General features: G+C 45.0%; 1 protein-coding gene across 1 annotated transcript; it reads right to left on the bottom strand.

Annotated features, from left to right (window-relative positions):
* Positions 1 to 14,050: 14,050 nt before the first annotated feature.
* On the bottom strand, positions 14,051 to 21,169 carry LOC311167563 (HLA class II histocompatibility antigen, DQ beta 1 chain; the record flags this gene model as incomplete). Its single annotated transcript, XM_084228663.1, has 4 exons — positions 14,051 to 14,202; positions 14,686 to 14,967; positions 17,127 to 17,396; positions 21,061 to 21,169. The coding sequence occupies 4 exons, from the start codon at positions 21,167 to 21,169 to the stop codon at positions 14,051 to 14,053; spliced, it is 813 nt and encodes a 270-aa protein (XP_084084789.1).
* Positions 21,170 to 21,419: the final 250 nt, after the last annotated feature.

The raw sequence follows: 21,419 nt of genomic DNA, 5'->3' as shown, positions 1-21,419 counted from the left end.
AAACAAAGCAAACAAAACAAACTCTTAGATTTAGAGTACAGTTTGGAGGCTAGTAGAGGGATAGTGGTAGGGGGTGGGTGAAATAAGTAAAGGGGCGGGGTCAGTGGTATGATGGTGGATGAGAAGATTTTTGGTGGAGATTATAATGTAATTTACACAGATGTTCAAACACAATGCTATACATATAATGTATAGCATATAATGTTATAAACCAATGTCACTTCAATAAAAATGTACTTTAAAAAATTAACTGAGTAAATTACAGACTTGACTGTAAGACCTGAGACCATAAAACTCTAAGAAAAAAACACAGGTAGTAAGCCCCTGGACATTGGTTCTAGGTAGTGATCTATTTAGAGCTGACTCCGTAAGCAAATGCAATAAAATTTTAAAAAATTTAAAAAAGCAAGTGGAGCTACACCAAAGTAAAAGTTCCTTACAACAAAAGAAATTGGGCCTCCCCTGGTGGCGCAGCAGCTGAACACTGGGCTGCGAAGCTGCCCGCAGCCTCTGCAGAGCCGGTTCATGCCCAGTCACCGGGTGAGGGTCCCACATGGTGCACAGACCTCTCCTGCTGCCGCTGCTCCCCTTAGCAGTGTACTTCGTCAGTCTGCTCTCCACTCTGGCTCTGGTGAATTCTCTGACCCTCCTGCGCTTCTGACTGTACCCAGTAAAAGTTCGATGCAGGGGCCAGGAATGAGGAAGCCCACATAGAAAAAGACAAGATGACCCTGACACCAGGACCACTGATACCACCAAACCTAAACTGAAGCCATAAACAGGAGAAAACAACTCGGCTCCATGAAAAACAACTTTGTTCCACCTAAATCTGTTTCCCCCCTACCAACCCAATTTTCCTGCCTAACCTCCCCTCACCCTATAAAAAAGACAGCTCTCCTCACAACGGGCACGATTTCCCAGACCCCCACCTTGGGTCAGTGAGGTCCGCCCGGGGTGCAATAAAATTTCCCTTCCTTTGAGAAATGTAGCTTGGCTCTCCTTTTCTTTACCGCGCTGAACCTTTCATCTGGTGTGTTGGCCGGGAACGGGGTTCAATACCGCGTGGGGACCCTTCCCCATCCTGAGCCCTCCAATCTCCCTCTGGTTCACTCTCTCTACCTCTCCCCATGGCACTGGAAGCCAGGAACCCCTCCAAGCTCACTCTGGCTTAACAGCCACTGGTACACGACCCGGGGCACTCCCCTGTGGGGCAACGGGCCCTCGCTGCCTCTAATGCCACGTGAGCAGAGCAGGGACTTGCTCTAGTCCCTTATTGGACTTCCCTGGTAACTCCAATCCATGTGGCCACTTCAGCCTCAACAACTTCCTCTTCTCCTTCTCATCTGCCTTGGAGGGGCCATCTTCCTCTTCCTCCTGTTGGCCCACCTTCTCTTCCTACAGCACTTCACCAAATAATCATGAAGAATGAAAAGACTCGGCTGGCCTGTGGACCACTAGTGCTTAACTCTTGAGTCTCCCAGAGTGAGTTGTTGCCTCTAGGGTCCCTTGGATCACAAAGGTCTCTTCTTTTTATTCACCGATCGCTAACCCCTCCTGATCTGCACTTTCCATTTGGGGATCCCTCTGAGGTGAAACTGTTGTGCCCAAGATCAGCAGACTCGGCAAGCATAGCCTCCAAGAACCCAAAGACAGCCAATGCAAACACAAAAGGGAGTTTATTACAGACTTGAGTCTGAGCTCACGGCACCTACCAACGCAGTGGCAGATATTGAGAGCCCCGAACAGAGGAAGCAGGGGTCTTAAATAGGGTCACAAGCAGGCATGAATTTTGAAAGAAGCTGGCAATTACTCATTGGCTACTACAAAGGCATTTTGGCACGCGCGGTTACAGTTTCAAACTGATTGGATGGTTAGAGATGCTGCCCCATTTATGGACAGGACTGCCCTCATTGGCGGCTGGGGTTGTCTGCTTTTTTGTCACCAAGTGGAGTGATGGTTGTGACTGTAGAAACTATCTCTGGAATGCAGCTGTACAAGGACTAAAATATCAAGGTGTAGGATATACAAAATGGCGAAACCTCTGCTAAGCTTGGTTCCACAAGACCTCTTCTCAGGGGAATGACCCATTCTATTTCTTGGAGGTAACGAGGACTGCAGGACACCACCTTCCCCTTTCACTCTCCTGCTCTATTCCCTGAGGATCGGGCCAGGGACGCTGGGATGCCAGCCTCCCTCCCTGACCCTCCATTTGAGATCCTAAGAAGGACACTATGAGATCAACGCAATCCCACATTCTGGCAGAAACCCCCTTGGGGTGCCTCCTAAATTAAAGGCCCTTGGCCCTCTACATTTAAAGCCAGATGTGAGACCTAAGTGCCTCGTTTTTATTGCACCACGGCCTGGCCCAAATATAAATTGGGCAATGGCTCTAGGTGGCCGGAAATGGGCTCCTTTGACCCCAAAATTCTAACCAACTTAGACAACCTTTGCTGTAGGCAGAAAAAGTGGCCCAAAATTCCCTTAGGGCCAGGCTATCTTTCTCTTGCACTCCACCCCTTCCCTCCCTCCTGAAAACCTGCCATACTTTCAAAGTCTCTAGACTCCTCTCACTCTTAATCCTCTCTGAACCCCTCTTCTGCATTCTCTGATCCTCTAAATTCTCTATCTTCTCTTCCTCCAGCTCCCAATCCAGTCCCTCCCCCCATTTCTTTTCACTTCCTAGCTGCCACACCCACTCTCCTCTTCCCTGTCCCCTTAGGGGAGTGGGTGGGACTGAAGGAGGAGTTTGAGTCCATGTTCCTTTCTCTGTCTGATCTCTCCAAGATTTAAAAGCATCTTGGCTCTTTCACTACCTATACCAAAGAATTTTGTTATCTTGCCCAAGCCTATGACCTTACAAGTCATGATTTACATGTTATCTTCTCTTCCACCCTGATCTCTAATAAAAGGGAATGTGTTTAGGTCTGCTCAAGACCATGCAGATCAGGTCCACTTAACTGACACAACATGTCCCCAGGCCCTGAAGCAGTTCCCTGCCAGGAATTCCAGACTGGGAATTCTGGCTGGGAATTCCAGACTGACACTGACATGGGTTGCCGGGGCCAGGCTCACCTAGACTGTTTTATTACCTGTCCCCTAGCTGGTCTCCAAGCGGCAGCGCATAAACCTATAAACTTTAATAAGCTCAGGAAGATTACCCAGTCTGCCTCAGAAAACCGTGCTGCCCTCCTTAGCCACCTGATGGAGGTGCTCTAGCGCCATACCAGGCTTGACTCTGACTCGCCTGGAGGCTCCACAGTAGCCACTTTTTATCTCAGTCAGCCCCAGACATTAGAAAACAGCTTAAGAAGGCTGAGGACGGTCCTCAAACCCCTATCCGGGATCTACTGAACATGGCCTTTACAGTATTTAACAACTGGGAGGAACAGGATAGGGCAGAGAGGGAACTCTGTAGTCTCCAGAAGACTGAGCTTCAAGCTCAGGCCCTATTAACTGCCTCGAGACTGCCAGGCCCTGCTCCTCCAACCACCACAGCACCTGACAGAGGACGACAATAGGCCCCATTGGCCCCAACCGACTGCCGACCGGAGCCTGCTTCAAGTGTGGCCTGGAGGGCCACTGGTCCAAACATTGCCCCAACCCCCGCCCTCTGCCAGGACCATCAGGGGTCACTGGAGAAGTGACTGTCCCTCCACGCCTGGCCGTGGTGGGCCTGGCCATGGTGGGCCAGTCCTTCTGTTGTAGAGCAACCCCGATACAAAACGGGGTGCCTGACTGTGGGTCCTCACCCGCGCGCTTAAAAGGACTTATCAATGCTCTACTGCAGGCACACGTGAAAGGTTAATAAAAGGTTTATTTACAAGGGAAGGGGAAATGAGGAAATGTACAGCTCTGGAAGAAAAGCGGGAGACAAAGTTTTAAATGAGTCCTACCCGATCCGCCGATCAGGAATCCCAAAATGGCGCTCTGAGAGCTGGCCACCAGCCAGGAGCGGTGAAGCCGGGAGGCGAGCGATCGCGAGCCACAGAGAGGGAGCAAGGCCCACGTGTTTGGTTTTTATATCCAACCTGGCTGCCCAACTCCACCCTCAGGTCCCAGCCACCCTCCCCTTGGTGGTGATGGGATTTGTCTTCCCCAATGTCCTGATGGTTTTAGTCTGGAGTGGGGGTGGAGTCCACAAAGCCTGTATGGGATTAACTCAGGACATCACTTCCCCCTAACAATTCTCCCCTTTCACTTTTTGCCACCATTTCCATGGTGATGAAGATCAAACATATGGATGCTGGGATACAGTCTCAGATGAAAGTTTTCCAGGGTTCCAGTCTGAAAGAAAACGAATCCCTCCAGGTATTGTCCATTGTGGAAAGCAAAAGTCCTCCATTCCTGGAAAAACAGTTCATCAGTCCCAGCCGAAAGAAAACATCTGGAGGCATTAGCCAGAACAAGACAGCAGATATGTCAAAATCACAGGAAAAAAAAATGTTAAAATGGTTCAACTTATGCAAAAATGAATTCTCTCAACCTTGATCCCAAACTTTAACAGCATAGCAAAAGTTTGCAATTAAATCTACTTTTAAACCATTTTGCCTATTTTTGCATAAAATCACAGGGCAGAATAACTAAGCAGCAATTTTAGCTGGCTTTGTTGAAATACTCCATATAGGATCAGAGCGAACCATTGGCATCTGGTCGATGTAGGCTTCAGGTACAAAGTTAGTCTCATCAGACTCCACCTGGGCTTTCCTCTTCTCGACGGTACCAGGGACTTTTCGTTGGCCGGGTTGTCCAGTCCTGCCAATGGAGGCAAGCTTCCTCACCTTCTTTGGAGGTCTCTGGAACCCTACAAACAAGGCAAACAGGTTCTCCTCTTCTTGGTTCAGCTCTGTTTCAACTTTCTGGAAGAATTCCACACAAAGCCACACAATGAAACTTATGTCCAATTTTTTCAGTTTAAACAAAATCCCTATGGAAGTTATACAAAAACAGACTCTGAGATAAGTAGTAAAAGATTACTACCACTATTTTTATGCTGTGTTGGTATCAAGGGGAGAGAAAATGCAAACACAAGTTAGCTTTGTTGGAAAAAAAATTACAACCTTGCTGCAGATCCTGGTCACCAAAACAAGAAAACTTTGTGGATTTAGAGCAAAATGCAAAAAAATCATCAGTATTATTATGTCAAGGAAAACTTAGTAAATATGAGGTGTATTTCCAAGTCTATTCAGTCCTTAGTAGAAAAGTTTTACTCTCAACAGTTCCATCAATAGGAATCTGTTGAGACCTTTTCTCCCTGTATTTTCAGAAACAATTTCTGTAGATGTGAAACAATTGAATTATATAATATTACAAGGTGACAATCACCATTGACAATTTACATACATACCAGATACTACTGTTAACATTTTGTACATACCAAAGTTTTACCATTTTCCCAAGTGACAATGCTTCCCTTCCAGTTTTACTTCATTAGGTAAAATCCAAATAGAACAAATTCATCTAATGCCTTTCCCAGGAGGAAAGGGAGAAACTTTGTGGAGTGTCTCAGGAGCTCTACTGAGGTTCCACAAAATTTCCTTGCATCAGCCAAATGACAGGCTACCAAATTTGTACTTGAATTTAGATTTCTGGGAAGCTTTGCCATAAATATCAGAAAAATAACAGAAACAACAATGTTCAATCTCTATGAAGGCACCGGCTTAGTTCAGTAGCACAATGTTGACAATCAAAACATAACCTTTAGTTTTTCTCATAACTGGAGACTCTTTTTTTTTTTTTTTCCAACGTCTATGGGCACCATGTATACCAATTTGTCAATCACTTGAGGTCAAGACAAGGACACAAGGAAAGGACATACAGACATACAACATATAGACACAAAGAGCTCATTAGTTACTATTTATCATGCGTGGGATATCTCATGCAACTGCAGTTTCACTCATTGGCCAAAGTAACAAAAAGAAAACAGAGAAAAAAATCTCAAAGGTAAAAAAAAAGCAGAAAGTTAAAAAAAAATAACAAAATCAAAATCAAGATTGAAAACCTTTCTGTGTAAAAAAAAAAATAGTGGCACCATATGCATGATCCTAGATGTTATTTCACGTCTCCTAAACTTTGAAAAGAAGAAGATTGGTTAGAGCATGTTAGTTTTCTCAGGGTTTCTTCAGGAAAAAAAAAATGAGTCCTTGGGTATCCTGTAACAATAACTGGAAAAGAAGTCAGTAACATTCAAGTTTTTGTCTGTTTCTTAAACAAATACCTCAAGTCCTCAATGGGTTCACAAGACCAATGGGACTTCGTCTCTGGGTCAGTTCCTCCTGGGGCTTTCTTAACTCTGGAATGATGTACCCAGGGTTTTATGCCTGCAAGTTTCAGAGAAGTATGTGTGCTCAACAAGACATCATAGGGACCAGTCCATTTTTCTGACAGCCGGTTTTGAGCATCCCCACTCTGCCAAGTCTTCAGTAAGACCTGATCTCCAGGTTTGAAGGGATGCAATGGTTGATCAGGAGGCATAGAGATCCTTGAGGTTGCAAAGTTATGAATCACTGCCAGAACCTCCTGGATGTGTTTCACATATTGCGTGATCCGGCAATCTTGTGTTATTTCCGGACTGGCTTTCAGAACTGAGGCCTGAAAAGGTCTTCCAAACACAATCTCAAAGGGGCTTAATTGTAGCCCACTTCTAGGTGCCACTCTTATGTGGAGGAGGGCAAGGGATAGTACCTGGTCCCAACGAAGTTGTGTTTCTTGGCACAGTTTTGCCAAGGTTTTCTTCAAGGTGTGGTTCATCTTTTCTGTTTGCCCGGAAGACTGCAGTCTCCAAGCAGCATGCAATTTCCAGTTTATCTGTAACGCACTGCTTACTGCATGGGTGACGTCAGAGACAAATGCCGGCCCATTATCACTCTGGATAGAGTCCGGCAACCCAAAGCGAGGGATTATCTCTTTCAGTAGCTGTTTGGCAACCTTGGAAGCTTTTTCCGTCTTTGTGGGAAATGCTTCCACCCATCCCGAAAACGTGTCAACAAAAACCAAGAGATATTTGAAATTGCCTGTTGTTCTAGGCATTTGTGTGAAGTCCACCTGCCAGTCCTCAAAAGGACACTTGCCCCGATATTGAACCCCAATGGCTTTAGGGTGGGAGTCAGTCTTGGGGTTATTCCTGGCACATAATTCACAACCTCTGGTGATCCCTTGTGCTATTTTGTGTAAATACGGGCCCCTCAAATATGGGCGCACTGTTTCTAATAAGGCATCTCTCCCATAGTGAGATCCTTCGTGAAGATGTTTTAGCACCGGATATACCAGGGCCTCCGGGAGGAGTATCATCCCATGGGAGTTCACTCTCCAAGTAGAGCTGGGATCAAACTCAGTAAATCCCCATGCACGAGCTCTCTCCTCATCCCGCTCGGTGTATTCAGGAGCATACTGAGTAAGGTCCACAAGAGGGATGAGTGCACCCTGGAGGGCAGAATGGGCAGAACGGGCAGCGACCTTAGCCACCCGATCGGCTGCCCTGTTGCCCTTTGCCATGTCAGACCCACCCTTTTGGTGGCCAGGACAATGCATCACGGCAACAGCTGATGGTAAAGCTACTGCCTTTAACAGGGCCAGGATTTCTAATGGATGTTTGACGTCCTTGTTACTGGCAGTAAGAAGTCCCCGCTCCTTCCAAATGGCCCCATGCATGTGGAGAATCATAAAAGAGTACTTGGAGTCGGTAAATATATTGACTCTTTTACCTTTCGAGAGTTCCAATGCACGGGTCAGGGCTATTAATTCAGCTTTTTGCGCTGATGTACCTGCCGGAAGAGCCTTGGCTTCCACGGTGTTCTGGAGCGTCATCACTGCATATCCAGCACATCGACGGCCTTGGTCCATGAAGCTGCTGCCATCTGTAAATAGCTCCCACTCTGGGTCTGGCAAAGGCTGGTCAGTTAGATCTGGTTGGCTGGCATACACTGTGTCTATGGTTTCTAAACAATTGTGGATTAAAGTGTCATCCTCAGGTCCATCTGCATTGCTTGGAAGCAGTGTGGCGGGATTCAGGGAGTTAGAAACCTGCAGCTTCACATTAGGATTGTCTAACAGAGCTGCTTGATATTTTCCCATTCGCCCGGCAGTCAACCAAAGTCCACCCTTCTGCTCCAGCAATGTCAAGACCTGATGTGGCACACACACAGTGATGGGCTGACCCAATATAAACTTCTCTGCCTCGTGTAGGAGGTCACAAGTGGCAGCTACAGCACGTAAACATGGAGGCCATCCCTTAGTGGTGTGGTCCAATTGTTTGGACAGATATGCAACGGGCTGCATTTCTGGTCCCAACAATTGGGTTAGTACACCAAGGCCAACACCCTGTCTCTCATGTACATAAAGTTTGAATGGCTTCCTAAGATCTGGAAGCCCTAATGCTGGTGCTGAAATCAACTTTACTTTTATTTCTTCAAAGGCCTTTTGACATTCTGAGGTCCAAGACAAAGGTTCAGAATCCAGGCCTTTGAGAGCATCATACAAGGGTTTTGCTATTAATCCAAAGTTAGGAATCCAAATCCTGCAAAACCCAGCCATACCCAAAAATCCACGCAACTGTTGCTGGTTGCTGGGGACTTTAAGGGCTGAAATTACTTGTTTCCTTTCTGTCATCAAGCTCCGTCTGCCTTTCCTAATTTCAAACCCCAAATATGTCACCGTTTGTTTACAGATCTGTGCCTTTTGGGGTGACACCTTATAGCCACATTCTGCCAGGTGGTTCAGTACCACTATGGTATTTTCCAGACAAGATTTGTAGTCTGGACTTGCAATCAGTAAATCATCTACGTATTGCAACAAGACACCCGGAACTTCCAGGCCCTGCTACACTTCCACCGGCGGTCTTGGGTTTGGCTGCTAAGGACTGAAGAGGCCCGGATTCATCGACCCCGATAATCTTCGAGGGGCCCAGGAATGGTCAAGGTAGCAAGTAAGTCCATCTCCTTTCTGGTTGACACGGGGGCTATCTTCTCTGTCCGCCCCTCCTATTCCAGTCAAGTTTATCCTTCTCAGGCCTTGGTTATGGGTGTTGACGGCCTTCTTTCTCAGCCCAGGAGCACTGGTCTGCTCTTTCCTAGTCATGTCTTCTTGCCCCACACCACTCCTGGGACGTGACCTCCTCGCCAAACTCGGGGCTACTCTCTCATGGTTCCAAGACCCTAACACTGCTCTCATCTTCCCACTGCTCCAAATATCTCCTAATCCTTCTCAGAACTACCTGCTGTCTCCTTCCACTGTTGACCCCGTGGTCTGGCATACCTCTACCCTGGTTGTGGCCACTCACCACCCCTACAGAGTGGTCATGGGCAACCCAGGTCACCCAGACCAATTTCTATATATAGCCTCCTGGCTTAATATAGTCCTTTTCCAGCCACCTTGGTTAAAATTTGCGGTACGATCTCCTTCTGTTTTACAACCTCAGCTGCGACCTCTTAATTCAAAATAAAAGTTATTGCAAAGACAAAGACTTCTCCAAAACCTCCGATCCCACAAAAATGTAAGGAAACTTTTTTTTCATCTACTGATGATAAAAAACAACCACAACCACATGCTGGGCAACCTGGAGGCCCACCTTGTATCCTCCTCTACCGGCCTCCCAGGAAACCCACTTGAATGAGCCCCATCTATTTCCATCTGGATCTAAGTCTCAGCTGTCTCCTGCTAGTCCTGACTCTCCAGAGCCACCAGTTCTTATGCTCCAGGTGGTAAAACGTGTAGGTTGCAAGGAGCAGATAGAGAGGCTCTCTAGCTCCTCTTAAGAAAGACTCAGGGACTAGTATATTAAAACCCAAACAGGACTCTCTGAGGTGGACAGAGGTTATTCACAGACCAGCCCTACTCCACCACGGACTTGCTCAGCTGGAAAATCACACATCTTCCTACTCTAGTAAGCCCTAGATTATGATCAATCTCAGTCCCGCAGCGAGCACACCTAGGTATCCAGCGTCACCTGAAAACTTTTGCGGCTTGGGATTCTTACACAATGTCAGCCCAGCTGGAATTTCCCCTTTTAAAAATCCTCTCCAGATGGCCACCCACCTCACCCCCTTCCCTAACACAAACCCTACAGGGTGACCTTAGCCAAATTAAAAACATTAATATCGCCCAACAGATGAAGGCTCTGGACACCATTCTCTGCCAATTAAATCACTGTGTACAGGAATGAAAAGCTACAGTGGCTATCTACTTTAAATTTGTGTTTTTTCATCATTGTTTAGATGGTGTTAAATTTCCTTATAACACTAAGGTTTTGCTAAGTCTTGTAAATGCAAGTAAGGTGAGATATGTGTGTTTGAAAAGAGAAATGTATTGAAGATGGATATTCTGAAGGTCCTTAAGATAATGTAAAACAGGATGGGTAAAATGAAATGGTATTAGAAAGGAAGAAAGCAAAAGAAAGTGTTGAAGATCTAAGAGAGATTTTGGTGAGAAATCATGTGTACTGAGGTGTCTCCACCTCCTACAACACATTCATGGACTTGCTCACCTGACCAGCAAAAAACCCAACTCTTTGTCAGCCAAAGCTGAGGCCAGGACATCCAAACTTGGACCAGCTCTCCCTTACTGCCATGGATGCTGCCCCTTGTAGGCCTGGTGATAATGATCATGCTTTTCTTTGTTTCTACACCCTGTTTTCTCCTCTTTATCCAGGCAAAAATCTCTGAGATGAGTCTTAGCTCTCCCAGACCCAGAAAAGCCATTCCTATTATTGACAGATGAGCAAAAGGGTCCCTGTGGATGAGCAGTATGTATGCAAGCGCTTGGGCCCAACCTGGGTACGCATCACTGCGCCCCTGGTCCAGGTTCCACTCAGCCTTCAGAGCAGAGGCCTTCTCACTCTCCTTCCTCTGTTTCTATCCCATCTCTTAAAGCCACTTCCCATTCTTCTGTCTATACCTGGCAATTCCAGATCAGCACAGCCTTGGGCAAGGTATTACCACTTGTAGAGCCTCTGATCCTAATCTCATTTTTTCTTTTTGCCCTATGCTTACTCCATTTCATCCAACACAGGATCCAAGAAATGTCCCGTACCACTTTTATCAACTCCTCCTCCACCCATATTCTCACGTCCCTGCAGAAGACCATCATAACCAGGTCTGAGGCCCCATCCTGGTCTTCACCCCCTTCCAGCAGGAAGTAGCCAAAGAAAGAACCATCTCCCCTTTTCCTATCAACAAAAGGCTGGAATGAAAGGTCGATGCAGGGGCCAGGAATGAGGAAGCCCACATAGAAAAAGACAAGATGTCCCTGACACCAGGACCACTGATACCATCAAACCTAAACTGAAGCCATAAACAGGAGAAAAACAACTCGGCTCCACCCAAAACAACTTTATTCCGCCTAAATCTGTTTCCCCCTGTCAACCCAGTTTTCCTGCCTGACCTCTCCTCACCCTATAAAAGGGACATCTCTCTCCACAATGGGCATGGCTTCATGGACCCCCACCTTGGGTCTGTGAGGTCCACCCAGGGCGTAATAAATTTTCCCTTCCTTTGAGAAATTTAGCCTGGGTCTCCTTTTCTTTACCGCTCCAAACCTTTCACCCAGTGCTTGTATAAATAAATAAATAAATCTTAAAAAAAAAAAAAAAAAGACAAGAAATAGCCAGTGATGTGGAGGAAAGGGAATTCTAGTGTGCTATTGATAGAAATGTAAATTGAGGCAGCCACTGTTTTTTAAACAGTATGGAGATTCGTAAAAAAGTTAAAAATAAAACTTGAAATGATACGTGCACCCCCATGTTCAATGCAGAATCAACAACAATCAAGACACAAAAGCAACCTAAGTGTCTTAGGTGGATAAGTGTGTGTGTCCATAGATGGATAAAGAAAATTTTTATTATCCAATCATAGAAAAGAAGGAAATATTGCCATTTGCAACAACAAAGATGGGTTTTCAGGCAGTACATTAAGTGTAATAGAGAAAGACAAATAATACAATGCCCCTTATATGGAAGCTTAAAAAAAAAAAGAACTTAATTCAGAGATACAGCAAACAGATTGGTGGTTGCCGGAGGAAGATTGGGGGCAAGGGTAAGAAATGGGAGAGGGTAGTCAAAAGGTACAAACTTCCAGTCTCAAAATAAGAAACTCTTGGGATGTAATGTATATCATGGTGATTATAGTAAATTTTGTATTGTATATTTTAAAGTTGCTTACAGAGTAAATCTTAAAAATTCTCAACAGAAGAAAAAAAATGTGTGGTTGAAAGGTTCGGCGCAGTAAAGAAAAGAAGAGCCAGGCCAAGCTTCCTCAAAGGAAGGGAAAATTTATTGCACCCCAGGAGGACTTCAAGGACCCAAAATGGGGATCGGTGAACCCGCACACATTGTCGGGGGAGGCAGGCTTTATAGGGTGAGGAGAGGTCAGGTGGGAAACTGGGTTCATAAGGCAGGAAAAAGTTTGTAGGGCACGAAAAGATTTGTACAGTGGGGGAGTTTCTTTGTCTGAGAAAAGATTTGTAGGGCGGGGGAAGTTTCATTGCCTGAATTTCTAGGCAGGCTTCCGCATTCCTGTTCCCAGGTGGGCTTCCTGGTGGGCTTTTGCATTCAGGCCTCCTGCATCAATCTTTCAGTGGTGATGGATGTTAACTTTTCGTAGTGATTATTTACCAATATACACAAATGTCAAGTCATTTTGTTTTGTACCTGAATATCTCAAAAACATTATTATTACCGCAAACTTAAAAAAAAAAATACAGTTCAAAGTATAGGTAACTCATAATCATATTTAATTATGAAAAAGTTCTACTCTATACCAACTACATGGTTTTAATTACTTTTCTTGAACAAACTGTGGAGGCAGAATAGAAACAGGAAACCCCTTGATGCTGAGCTCTCTGCTGCGACAGCAGACAGGTTATAGGTCAGAGTAGGAAGCATCTTTGTAGCCAGATCCTCGAGGCAGGAGGCATAGGAGTTGACCTGACCACTGCATCAGAGTTATTCAGGACAGGCTGACAGGAAGCTGGGAATTCTGGGCAAGGACAGGAAGGCATTACAGAAGAACAAAAACCAATCCCAAAATATCCACGGGTGTCAGCGCAGGAGCCCTGTAGAAGAGAGAGTGATCATCACAGGGAACCTGAGGGACATGCTTTACTCCCTTTCTTTGGGGACCCTGCAGTACCAGACAGTAAAAGCTAAGGTCCAGGGCATATGGTCATCACCTCCTCTAACATCTGTGTAGAGGTGAAATAGGATAAAGAGGACACAGTACTATAAATCCACTCATTTGTTACCATTTTGGGGGAAATGAAACTCAGTTTTTTTTGTAATTTAATGATAACTTACCTTCTTTCCATCATAGTAGTCTCTTTTGGTTACATACCATGTACACAGGAGGTAGCCACTAATATGTGACACCAAATGGGCATCATTCTGGTGTCTGACACCTATGATGTGGCTCTGATTCTGTGTTTCACAGAAAGATGCTAACAAAGTCATGACCTGGCTGTGCTGAGGAACAGCCTCAGAAGCTTCCTACAGAAACAGGGCAAAGTCCTCCCTTAACTCCTGATCCCTTAGTAGGGATGCAGCCATGTATCAAAACCTTACTGCCCAGGGACACTCCCCTCACATCCTTCCCTCTTTAACCTATTCCACACACTCCTATTATCAAATCAGAAATATTACCTGCTGGTGGAGGCCCACAAGTTCCTACAGAAGAAAGATATACAAAGAAAGATCTCATTACACAAATATCCAGTCTCTCACTCACCCCAAAGGCAAATGAGATATGCAACTTAAGTGTAATTTCATTTACTCCCTGTCCATTGACCACAGGCTTAAACCATCCTAAAATAAAATCCCCCCAAATGAAACGGACACTAGGAGGAAGCTTTTAGAAAGGAGTCAGTAACATAATAAACTGAAAGGAAGTCCTATGATTCTATCCACCTTATACCTCTGTAGTGGAACCTCCTTGCAACCATTAAAACCAGATTCCAAAGTCTCCCCTTAGCTTGTTCAGTCTCCTCGACCACCAGCCCAGAATCCTTCCTTTCAGGGTCAGGAAGAAAGAGGTACATCTAGAGATAGAAGCCTCCCTCAACAGTCTCAGGTCCAGTTCATCTTCCCCATTCCCCAGAGAGCCTTACCCTTCTTGCTCCTGCGACGGATGAAGAGGCCCAGCCCAAGGAAGATCAGCCCCAGCACGAAGCCCCCAAGGCCACTCAGCATCTTGCTTTTGGAAGATTCAGACTGTGCCCCTGGGGATCAGAGCCTGAGTGTCAGCATTTGTCCCCATACTTCAAAGGTCCTTGATTGAGGGTTTGAAGTCTAGTCTGAGGGACAGGAGGTACAGGTGCCACAGGAAGCTAGTTCTCCATTCTGACCTCTCCTAATGAAGGGACACAGTGAGTGGAGAACAGAAAGGGGTGAAACAGTTCCCTGCTCCCGGGGCACATTCATAACCTTAGACTCTAAGACTCCTATCACCAGCCGTAACAGTCAATCTTTAGAGCTTCCAGGGCTAGGTTTTGGGACCATGGTATGAAGACTAATCATGACTATCTAGAAAAGCAGTGAGATCAGGATTCTTCTGATGCCTCTACCATAGGACTCATCTCCTGCTCTCATCTCCTGCTTAGTAGCAACATAGGTGATAAGGATGAGAATGGGATGGGTCAGGGAAGTTCTTCCTGTCCTCTTATTTATAGGGTCTATAGCAAAAGAAACAAACTGCCCCTTACTCCACTCCACGGTGATGGGGCTCTGGAGGCTGGGATGCTCCACATGACAGGTGTAGACATCTCCACGCTGGGGGGTCATTTCCAGCATCACAAGCATCTGGAAGGTCCAGTCCCCATTCCTAATGAGGGGGGTGGACACAACACCAGCTGTCTCCTCCTGGTCATTCCGGAACCACCGAACTTTGATCTGGCCAGGGTAGAAATCTGTCACCGAGCAGACCAGCAGATTATGGTGGTTTAGAGCCTCTGTCCTGGATGGGGAGATGGTCACCGTAGGTTTCACTGAGGAGAGCAATAGAGAAGGCATAGTAAGATGTGAGAACACACGCCAAGTCTTCCCAAGGGGAAGAGTAATTGTTGGTACCAGAGTGGAAAGTTCCTTCAATTCCAAGCCTTTGATTAGGATCCAAATCTGGCCATTTTATTAGCTTGAATTAGTTAGCTTTTATTAGCTTACTTTTCAGTCTCAAAAGATAATAGTAATCATCCCATGGAATTACTCTGTTGATACTAATTGATAAAAATGAAGCACATGTAAATTATAAATTGCTATATTATACGGGCCATTGTTCATAAAAAAATTTTTTTAAATAAACTTGTAGTTCTTATCCCCCACATCTACTGAAGGTGACCATCAGGATCAGCTCCAGGGGCTCATACACAAGCACTAACACTGTTTTCTATTAGTCTCCCCACAGGAGAGAAAATCCAGCTGCTTTGACTCTCCTGCTGCTATGAGACCATCAACACTAGCCATGGAGCCAGGAATAATATACTGAGAATTAAGAATGTGTAGGTGTTTCTCTATTGTTCCACAAAATAGGAAACAGTGATACTCATGAACAGATTCTACTCTATAATTCTTAGCCTGCAATGTTAACAGAATTTTAAAACTTAGAACAGTACTTTTTACATATTGCTAGTCATCTTACATAAAAATTTCTCTCTCATCTTTTAGCTTAACCTTAGCTCACATGACATTCTGTGGTGAATGCCCCACAAAATATTTATATTATAAAATATATATGCTTCCATTTCCACATCATATATGCCACCTACATAATTCATTTGTTCATTCATTTATGCATCCATTCAGCAAATATAATTTTGAGAAGACAGGAAAACCAGAAATAAACAACAAACCATAGTACCTGCTTATACAGAACTTGCAATCTATTGATAGTAACAGACAAAATCATGTTGTTTCAAAAGTTTGTAATTTTTGAAGGAAAGAAAGGCAAGCTTGAAACCAAAAATGGTAATAAAATGTCATGTTTGCCCATGACTTGACTCCTTTATGTTCTCAGGTTATTACTCATAGTCAAACACAACCCACCTTTGCCATTTTTCACATCTTTTACTTCATCTTTCCAGTCACTATCTTTTATTCCCATCATATGAAATTACAATAAATATTTCATGTGTGTTTTCTTTATTTGATAATGTAATGTTCTGTCATACTCCCCCATCTTTTATCATTTGAATTTTATTATTAGCTGTCTACTCCATTGCATCCCCTTGCAGCTAAGAATTTCTTCCTTCATTTGAAATCAGACATTATTGTCATACATGTTCTCTGTAGAAATATCTGAGATTTTTGCAGAGGTTGGTCTGTGTTAATAAGAATGTGAAGTGAACATGTAAGTACAAGTGGGTCTTGCTGAGGTCAGCAGGCAGTTCCACACCTCAATTAAATGGCACTCATTAGTTACCATCTGGGAATCACATTTTCAGTTTAGACTTTTAACTCTTATTCTGGTTCTTCGTCCTGGAGTCTGACTAGAATCATGGTCAGCGACATGGATTTATAAAATCTATGCATCTTGAGCAGACAGAGTTAAAAAAAAAAGAGGACACAAATTCAAGAGAAAATGTTATAATGGTTTTACGACAAAGAACAAATAGCAGAAGTATTAATATTTGCTGGCATTAAGATGTGGGTCAGTGGAAAAAGCAAAACCTGTAAAGTGTAAAGTCAGTCAAAAATTATGTGAATATACATAAATAATACTGGGAATAGATTAGGGACTAATCTGAAATTTTAACCCCTGAGAGTTATTGAAAACAGGAAGGACACTCATGTTGCTGTTTCTGATTATAACTGACTTGAAGGAGGTTTTGCTTCCCTTGGACTCTATATACTTCTAATAAAGAACATAATAATGGCTGTTGTGTATTTGGGGTTGACTTCAGGGCTTGGTGAATAATGTGGACTATTACAAAGTGTGAATGCACCAACATCAGCATATTACAGCCGCTTCACACTGGGCAGGGCTGGCGCCCTGCAGGAACGTTCAGAGGCTGTGGAAGTGCGTCCTCCCTGACCCACCCCGCTCTGCCCGCCACTGCCAGGACCCGTCACACCGCCGCCCCCTCCACGGACCCTCCCCTGATCACACTGGGCCCCTTTCACGGGGCTGAGCGCTGGCGACCGCACTCACCTCGCTGCTCGGAGATCAAGGCAGCGTCCATCGGGTAGTTGTGTCTGCACACCGTGTCCACTTCGGCCCGATCCCGCTCCAGGATGTCCTTCTGTCCGTTCCAGTACTCGACGGTCCCCCGCCCCTGCTCGGTGACGGCGATGTACTTCCCCACGTTGCTGTCGAAGCGCGCGTACTCCTCCCGGTTATGGAAGTATCTCTTCAGGAGCCGCACCCGCTGCGTCCCGTTGGTGAAGTAGCACTGGCCCTTGAACTGGTACACTAGATCCTCTGCGGGGAGTCACAGACAGCGGCTTGGTGAAGCCTCAACCCCACAGAAAACGCTCAACTCCTGTGCCACCGAGGCAGGCAAGGGCGCTGAATAAACCTGAAACCAAACTGCAACTTCGTGCTCCTGGCCCCAGCTAGCCTGCAGCTCCCCCCTGAGCTCTGCCCGTTCCACCTCCCACCTGAGGGTTTCCAGAATGGCCGCAGAGGGAATGAGGGGTGGGGAAAGGAGGGGAGCAAGCTGGTCTCCAGGGGCAAGCCTGGCATCTGAGCACTGGGTAAAGGCCGGTCGGTTGATTTTCCACTGATCTCTGCGTTTAGAGGAATCATGACCTTGCCGGATTCCATTTTCCACATAACCTCTGGGAATCTCAAAGACAACAAGAATCCACATAACCAGGACAGCTCAAAGGAATGACAAGAAAGATCTAGAAATAAGAGTGTCCTCCTCCTGACAAGCATATTTTAATGGTCCCTCCCAAAGGGCCCTTGACTGGGTTTGCAACAGGGCAATCCCCAGAGAAAGGGGAGGTTCAGGGTCCCTGCCCCATCCTAAGGAAGGGTGGAGCTGAACAGGAAGCAGAAGCTAGAGAGGGAAAGAAAGAGCAAGAAGAAGACCTGGAGGAGAAACATGGAGCAGAGAGACCTGTGAAGAAGCCAGGCTTGCTTCTCGGCCTTGGACTTGTACCAGGGACTTGGGGGGGCAGGGAAGAAGACATTGCAAAGAGACAGAGATGTGGGTGAGAGACCCATGGGGAGGCTGACAATGCAGTGTTTACCTTGATTTGTATTTTTGATTTTGTGCTTTTCCTTCCATATGTGCTGGGCCCCTTCGCCCCTTTCCCATGGGTCCCCACCAGAGGGTGCCTTAGACCTATCTATAGCAGGCTTTTGGGCTTTGGTGACCCAGCTTTGAGCCAACCCTGTTTGGCTGAGCATTTACCCACAAGGGGATAAGTAACTTTGGGTGTTGAACTGAAAATTATTTTAAACTATGTTCTTTCTTTCCTCTATCACACACTAATTGTGTTAAAGTTCCTTTCCACTGAAAGTCTTATGACTAGTATATAATTGTCTTTATACTGCAGATGGCTGAACCTATTCAGAGTAGGGAGTTTTGGGGGTCCCAGAGTACCCCTTACCGTGCCTGTTAACAGGTTCACTCTGAATTTCTGAGTAAATCAAACTCAGGGTGAGGTTTGCTCATTCTTGCATGGGTAGAAGGGACCTAAATCTCCGGAGTCCTAGAGAGGAACATTTTACTCAGGGAGAGAGAACAGGCTTTTGAAGTGGAATAAATTTTATTTCAACTGAACTGTGTCTGTTACCAGTTTGAGCAGAATACTTGAAGTTATAAGTGTAATTATGGGGAAAGGTCATAACATCTACACATAAACTGTGTTAGGAAGAATGAGAATTTTTTTTTCTCTTTTATTTTTATTTATATTTTAATTTTTTTGGCAGTAACATGGTGCTACAACACTAAGTTATTTAGGGGTACAGGTTCACACCTCTTTAGATATATGTTGCCACACTATGTCCACCCTCAAAGTATCCATATTCCTCGAATATGGACCACTGGGTCTCCTCCCACTTTGGTTCCCCATTCCGTCTTCCCTTTCAGTAGTTGTAGTGGGGAGAAATATCAGAGTGAGGTCAAAGGCATAGGAGACGGGGGAAGAATTCACCAGAGGCGGAGTGAAAAATGGAAAAGGTGTATTTATTGAAATACACTGCTAAGAGAAGCAGCAGGCTAGACAGGAGAAGTCTGAGCCCAAAGAAGGATTTGAGGCTCTCTTTTGTACTCTGGTTTCACCAGTTTGCACCAATTATGTACTGGGATGTCTGGTCTCTGCTGCTTCTCTTTGACACAGAAATATGTTCTGGCCTCTACTTCTGCATTTCTGGAGCTGGGTTGGTTTCTCTGGTAATGGTGGTGGGTTTTATGGCCTTGTCCCCAAGGCAGCTTTGTAAATTCCTTTATTTATTCAAGTCTCCCAAACCTAATTGTTGGGCCAGGCATGGGGGCTTAGTTTTTAACCTGATTAAATTGTACCCTGACAATAGCCTCAATTTTGCAGTCATATTTGTAGGATTTGTTTTGATTGAATTTGTCTGTTCCTTTGTTTTGTTTCTTTGTTTATGGAAATCAAGAAATGTTATCATGTGTTCAAAATGGTTTCTCAATATGTATTATATGCCTTCTTTACATTCTCCTTTTTCCTAAATTGAATTCATCAACTCAACTTTCTGAATCCCTCTCATGTCATTATTTGATAATAAATTAGTGAACTTAAAGTTAAAACTCCCTATCTGAGGTCACCCAGTCAGCTTCACTCAAATACCAAGAATTTGCCTCCCAAGCCTATTTTGAGTTAATAATGTAGAGTACAGGGCCTCCCTGATGGCATAGGGGACCTCAAAGGCCCACCACCATGGCCTGAGTTGATCCCCAGCCAGGGAGCATCCTACATGGCACAGCAGACCTCTCCTGTCGTGCCTGTTGCTCTCCTCAGCAGTGTATTTCAGTAAATTCTCCTGTTCTGCTCCCTGCTCTGTCTCTGGTGAATCCTCTTACCACCCGTAACTCTGGTCTGCACCCCAGTTGTATGCAAAAATAAATAAATTAAATTTAAAAGAAAAAAGAATGTAGAGTACTTTTCCTCAGATGCTAAGACTGCCGAGACCACTGCTGCCCCACATTTCTCCAACCCAGACTACCATAGTATTTAGTCCAGATAAGATTTAGGGGGACCCTAAAATGACAAATTCTGCTGCTTTCTCTGGAAAGATTCATATCTTTAAAAAATAACCCCAAACTCACTTTGTCCTGGCACAGGTGGTAAATGCACACTTTTTTTCCTCCCCACTATAACAGCCTCAGCTTAAAGCTGTGAGATGGGGGATGTCCTCACTGAAAGAGGCTAAGAGTAGAAAATTTAGAATGGAGTTGTCACAAGACCAGAAACTGGAGATGAGGGTAGAAATGATTACATAGTGTTTAAGCCAACTATATAAATTAAAAATCCTTAGATGCCAACTGCTATAGCTAGTATTAGATGCTATAGAAAGTACCCAGAGACTCAGATCAGAGGTGGGGATATGGCAATGGAGGGCCACTATAGACTATCACCAGTCCTTTCAAATCTACCTAGTCACCACATAAGTAATTAATTTAATAATAGATAGCAATTCCACAAAGGAATGAACACCCCTAAAATAAAGAACCCTGTATTAATACAATTTCTGCACTGACAAAAGGAAGCTCCAGTGCCCACCTGTGACAAAGCAGGTGCCTCTTTTTCTTTCTTCTTTTCCTAATAAACCTGTCCCTTTAAAATGTAACCTTCATCTGCCTGTGTCTATGCAAATATCTTTGTCTCCTGGGTAAACTTCTCCAGTGCCACTGAAAGGGGGCTCTGCTGAAACTTTACTCAGAGGTAAACCAAAGACCCCACTCACTAAACCCAACATCTCATCAAAGTGATATCGTTGACCCCATCATTAGAAGGTGAAAATGAGAATGTACATAGCTCTTTCCCAAAGAGAGGAAATGTGTGATAAAAGAGTGTATTCCAAGATCATAAAATCCCCCACATCTCAGCCCTGGGTCTTCAGATCCTGTTCCCAGAGCAGTGTTTCCGTGGAACAGTCACCCTGCACTTACCTGGAGTGTCTCTGCCCTCAGCCCCTGGGTTGCTCAGCACCACCAGCATCATCAGCACAGCTGCTGTCCACAGGCTGCCAGGGATCCACAGTGCAGATTTCCCAGACATAATTGTGTCACAAAGGAAGAAGAAACGGTGGTCAACACAATTAACTTAATAGAAATGTACCTGCTGCAGAGAATAAAAACCTGTGAAAGTTTCATGCACGGTGGCATTGGAGGATTCCCAGGAAAGGAACCAATCAGCACTGGAGCTGCAGCACCTCATCTGTCTCTGGGCAGACACTTACAATGAAGGTTCTCAATCCAGTGTCTGTGTTGTCATCAGTTTTCAGTAACTGAACATCTGAGGTGAAGAT

Source organism: Talpa europaea, assembly GCF_964194135.1.
Source record: "Talpa europaea genome assembly, chromosome: 2".
Taxonomy (NCBI): Eukaryota; Metazoa; Chordata; class Mammalia; order Eulipotyphla; family Talpidae; genus Talpa; species Talpa europaea.
The sequence above is the reverse complement of the archived record's forward strand: the minus strand, read 5'-3'. Positions and strand labels throughout refer to the sequence as shown.